The sequence below is a fragment of the Otolemur garnettii genome, unplaced genomic scaffold (assembly GCF_000181295.1).
Source record: "Otolemur garnettii isolate 467f Iridium unplaced genomic scaffold, OtoGar3 scaffold00263, whole genome shotgun sequence".
Lineage (NCBI taxonomy): Eukaryota > Metazoa > Chordata > Mammalia > Primates > Galagidae > Otolemur > Otolemur garnettii.
Window position 1 is genome coordinate 390,312 of NW_003852658.1, and position 5,036 is coordinate 395,347.

General features: G+C 56.3%; 2 protein-coding genes across 3 annotated transcripts in view; one reads left to right on the top strand and one right to left on the bottom strand.

Moving 5' to 3' along the window:
* The window catches only part of ECE2 (endothelin converting enzyme 2), a 38,549-nt gene that overhangs the window by 7,119 nt on the left and 26,394 nt on the right, over positions 1-5,036 (top strand). Inside the window, exons 2-3 of one of the 2 annotated variants that reach the window (XM_003802854.2) lie at positions 1,137-1,420; positions 1,930-2,401. In XM_003802854.2, the coding sequence (XP_003802902.1) occupies positions 1,137-1,420; positions 1,930-2,217 (572 nt within the window). In that variant the 3' untranslated portion in view covers positions 2,218-2,401. Of the gene's footprint in view, positions 1-1,136; positions 1,421-1,929; positions 2,402-5,036 lie in introns of those variants that run through there. The other variant, XM_012813428.2, reaches the window with a different exon arrangement.
* Positions 3,748-4,982, bottom strand: CAMK2N2 (calcium/calmodulin dependent protein kinase II inhibitor 2). The gene is made up of 2 exons (XM_003802855.3): positions 4,730-4,982; positions 3,748-3,867 (listed from the first exon to the last, which is right to left on the bottom strand). Exons 1-2 carry the CDS (start codon positions 4,896-4,898, stop codon positions 3,797-3,799), a joined length of 240 nt encoding a protein of 79 aa, XP_003802903.1. The 5' UTR covers positions 4,899-4,982; the 3' UTR covers positions 3,748-3,796.

Here is a 5,036-nt window from a genome sequence, read left to right on the forward strand (position 1 = left end):
TTTTTTTTTTTTTTTGGGTTGTAACCATCACTATTGTTTGGTGGGCCTGGGCTGGATTTGAACCTGCCACCTTAGGTGTATGTGGCTAGCACCTTAGCCACTTGAGCCACAGGCACCGAGCCCGAGTGGTGGCTGCCATGCAGGCTTGCTATGCTCTTCTAACCTCCACCCCTTCTCTGACTTGGCCTTGCACCCTTTGTTACTGCATTTCAGGCACTAATTACCACAATGTTGGAAGTTGTCAAAACTGTTTTTCAAATCTCTTCTTGGTTGTCCTGAGGTGGGGTCAGGGCATTCCTCTGTGCTCTCATAGCCTGTCCCTGTTGAAACACTCATCATGTTATGTGGCAGCTGCTTGATTACACATTTGTTCTTCCCACAAGAACAAAGGAGCATGAGCTCCTTGAGGGCAGAGACTGTCAGTCATCAGCAGAGCCCAGTATGTAGTGTGTAGTACATATATTAAGAATTACAAGGGGTCAGCTCCACTGTTGGTACCCCCTCATTTCTCCTTTGCTTATTTCTTCTGCCTTGGAAAATAAAGTAGAATAACCCCTACCATGAAGCCTTCCCTGGGTTGATAAATTTCAAGGTTGTGTAAGAGGTTAGAGATTAAGATAATATTAATATTATCCTAATAATAATATTTTCCTAATAATATGATGATGATCCTAATGATGCCAATATTATCCCCATTTTCAGTTTGAGGAAATTGATGTTCAAAGAGTTGAATGATTTGCCATGGTTGTGTGACTAGGGATATCAGAATCCAGATCTTTGAACTTCTAAGTTCAGAGCACCCTCATCTGCTCTCCAGCTGTTTTTAATTCTTAAATTTAGTGCATCCCATCCTGCATGTAGGCTAGGTATTGTTATCTTCATTTTTCTGAATAGGAAATCCAAGTCCCTACTATTTAAACAACTTGCCCTAGTCCATACAGCTAGAAAGGATAGAGTTGGAGTTTGTGTCCAGGTCTGTGTGATTCCAGGGCTCTGCTCTTTTTTGCACTGTGCCACCTCTTCTCAGTATTGGAGGGTTTGGACTGAGAGAAGATGGGCTGAGTGAGTGGAGAATCGGGGGAAATGAGAACCAAAGCTAACCTAGCTCTTTTGCCATCTACCCCTTCCCATCCCAGGTTGTGGGAACAGTGCCCTGAGCTACGAGCTATTCCTTGGAGGCTTCCCTGATGTGACCAGTGTGGACTACTCATCAGTAGTGGTGGCTGCCATGCAGGCTCGCTATGCTCATGTGCCCAGGCTGCGCTGGGAGACCATGGACGTGCGGGCCCTGAACTTCCCCAGTGGCTCCTTTGATGTGGTGCTTGAGAAGGGCATGCTGGATGCCCTGCTGGCTGGGGAACAGGATCCCTGGGCTGTGTCCTCTGAAGGTGTCCATACTGTGGATGAGGTTTTGAGTGAGGTGAGGGAGCAGAGAGAAGGGCAGATCAAGAGGTGGGGGTGAGGTGTTGAAGTTTCAGGAAATTGGAAAAACTCAGAAGTCGGAAGAAAGCATGGTTTGGAGCAGGTAGTGGGCCACCCTCATGAGTGTGGTTCTCTGAGGAAGAGGGGTGGTTAAGCTGGGTCAGGATTAGAGGGGCCTGAAATGGCCAGACTCAAAGACTGATGTTTGGCTACTGGGTTGCTCTAGGGATGAAGCAGCAGCCAGGTTCCAGAGAGGTCATGCAGACTGGGCAGGTGAGAAGGTGGTGGGAAAATAGAGTGCCTGCTCCTGCCTATCTGGAATATAGCTCTACCCCCATGGAATGCCTAGGGGAAGAAAAGGTGGCTTACTCTTTGCCATGAAAAGCCTGAACTACTGGATGTAGGGTAGCACCTGACGTGTGACTAGGGAGGGCTTATGGAGTAGCACTGACCTTTGAGAACCTTCAGATCGACTTCTCACCAATGGCTTCTCTGTCTGTCTTGCAGGTTAGCCGGGTGCTGGTCCCTGGGGGCCGGTTCATGTCAATGACCTCTGCTGCCCCCCACTTTCGGACCAGACACTATGCCCAACCCCATTATGGCTGGTCCCTGAGGCATGCAACCTATGGCAGTGGTTTCCACTTTCATCTCTATCTTATGCACAAGGGTGGGGAACTCAATGTGGCCCAGCTGGCCCTGGGGTCCCAGATCCTCTCACCCCCTAGACCTCCTGCCTCACCCTGCTTCCTTCAGGACTCAGATCATGAGGATTTCCTTAGTGCCATTCAGCTGTGAGGCCTGAAGTGTGGTCCTCCAGCTCTTCCTGCCATTTCTGCCCTGGCTTCTCATGTAGTTGGAATTCCTAACTCAGGGCTCAAGGTTGGAGCCAAGATGCTCATTTCCTAGAGACCTCATGTCTAAGACAGAAGGGGAGAGCAAACCCACATGAACCAATATAGCCCATCCAACTAGATTCCAGCTCCTAGGTTTCTTGCTTCCTTCTTGGGTTCCTCAGATCTCTTCTGGATTCCCTAACCTCCTCTGCCACCACATTGAACCACCAATGAATCATCCCCTGAGAGAAAGCTCATCGTAACCCCTCTGCACACCAGCCGGCCTCAGAGACTTCCCTCCCTGCTGCCTGTTACTGATTCTCATCTAAGCTGGACTTATTCACAGGAAGCTGCAGACTTTGAATCTAGATTGCCTTTTGCTTCCGTCTCCAACTGCAGCTCTAACACTGGTGATCTATCCTGTTTGGGTTGTACCTGTACCCAAGGAGGCCATGTTGCACTGATGTTCCCAAGCCTGGCTGGCCTGTCTGTCTTCACTTGGCAACCCTCCCCACCAGCAACATGCCCCTGAGAGTCCCAAGCTCTGCCCTCCTCCCATTTTGGCCTGGCTCCTGAACAGACCTAAGCAGTGGCCACACACACACAGGGAGGTCTGTGTTTATTCACACACTCCTGGTACAGTGAGGATGGAGGAACATTTACAAAGGGCACCCCTGGGTTGAGAACATCTCTAGGGCCACAGATGTCATCCAAAGGTGCAGAGCAGTTCCCATTTGGGTTCCCAGGGGCAAGATGCAGGGGCCCAAGGTAAAATCAGATCTGGGCCCTTGGAAGGTGATGATACCTTGGGAAGAAAAAGTCTGCCAGAGAACCTCCTGGGGTCAGGCCTGGGCAGACTGGACATGTGGTTGATAACCATGTTGGGGGCTTGTCCTACCCCAGCCTCAACACCCATCCTATCCGCCAGGCGCAGAAGAGTGTGGCCGAGACTGAGGGGAGGGCAGAACCATGAGCAGAGCCAGTAAACAAAGAGTCGGATATAAAAATACAAATGTGCCGAGGAAGTCCCTTAGAAAGAGGCTGAGGCTGGGGTCACGCCAGACAGGGGTGGGGGTGAGGAACGGCCCCGGAGGACTGGGCTCCGGTGGGTGAAAGCTCATGCAAATGCGCAGCCAAACATCCCTGGCCGCGCGCGATCCGACACCTGCGGCCGCCGGGTCCGCAGACCAGACTGGCCGTAGGGGGGCGGGGCAGGGGAGCCGTGCGGGAGGGGGGGGGCCGGGGACTGGGGGCCGCGGGTCTCTGTCCGTTCCGTCGTGTGGGATGGGGCTGCGGCCCGAGGTTCTAAAGTGCATGAGCGCGGCGGCGGGCTCCTGGCTGGTCCGCGCCGCCGCTACCGCAGCCGCCGTGGTGCTGAAGCGGACAGCTCCGGAGTGCCTGGCGGCGGCGGCGGCGCGGCCCTGCAGCCCCCGCCCGCGGGCGCTTGGGCCGGGGCGGGGGGCGCCGACAGCCGCATCGCCGGCCCGCGCTCCTGGCCGCTGCGAGGCTGGGCCCGGAGCCCGCCGCCCGAGCCGGCGTGTCTACACTCCGGACGGCGGCTTCTCCCCCATCCCCTTCAGCACGTCGTCTATCCGGTCATCCTCGATCACCACTGCGCAGGAAGAAAGCGCGTCAGCCCCGCGGCCTCGGGGGGCGGCAGTGACAATGGGCCCGAGTCCTAGCACCCAGCGCGGCTACTGCCCATGGCCCAGAGACGCCCCTCGGAAACCTGTGCCATGGTGTCTTCCCTCATCTGAACTCTACTGCCGACCCAACCTGCTGCCGAGCCTCTCCCACAGACCCCTCCCCTCCCTAAGGCGGAACGCCCCTCTTCCAGACTCCAGCTATTCTCCCACCCAGTACCAGCCCTCCCGCTTCCTGAATCTTCCTCTGAGCTGATCAGAGACCACTTGTTCATGGACTCCCCCTCTTCAGCCCTAACTTCAACAGAACCCCCTCCTCAAATTGGAGCTCAAACGGAATATCGAGTTCGTGCAACCTCTTGCCCCTTGAACCCCTCTTCCAATCTTGGCACCAACAGAATGTCCCTCCCCATGCAAACAAGCAGGACAAGCGAGCCCCGGCCTCCTGCCCTCCAGTTGGACGCCCCTCTCAACCCGAAGGTTCTTCGTAGTATCCATCGACTCAGTATGTAACCCTAAGAATTGGCTTGTCACCTCGTGTTCCCACTTGCAAGCAGCCCCAAATGCTCCTACCGGCCCTTCCCCCTCGCCAGGTGCCAGGACTCTGCTTCCAGAGGTGGCGAACATCGAATCCGGGGCACCGTGTTCCCAGGAGAGGGGAAGAGGGGGACACAACACTGCAGCAGGGACCCCCCCAAACCCCAGCCCGAGAGCGGCTGGCTGCGCTGGTCTGCGGCAAGAGCTGCGGGCACTCGGCGGGGAACGGCAGCCGAGGGGCGCCCGGCGAAGGGTTTCTGGGTCAGGCGGCGACTCTGGGCCCGGGCCGCGTACCTCGCTTGGCTCGGCCAATCTGGCCCAGCTTAGGGGGTCGCTTGGCCTGGTTGCCTGCGAAGAAGGAGTTGGTGTCCTGCAGGCGGCAGCTGAAGGAGAGATCGGAGCCCTCGGGGTCTGCGCCGAAGCGGCCCATCTTGTCCTCGCTGTAGGGCAAGATCTCGGACATGGCGGGCGCGGGGCGGGCGCGGGACTGCAGCGGGGCGCGGGCGGCGGGCTAGCTGCCGGACCGGCCCTAGCTCAGCAGGGTAGCCGGCGGAAGGATGAAGTCATGCAGCATCCGGGGCTGCGGAGCCAAGCGGGGCCT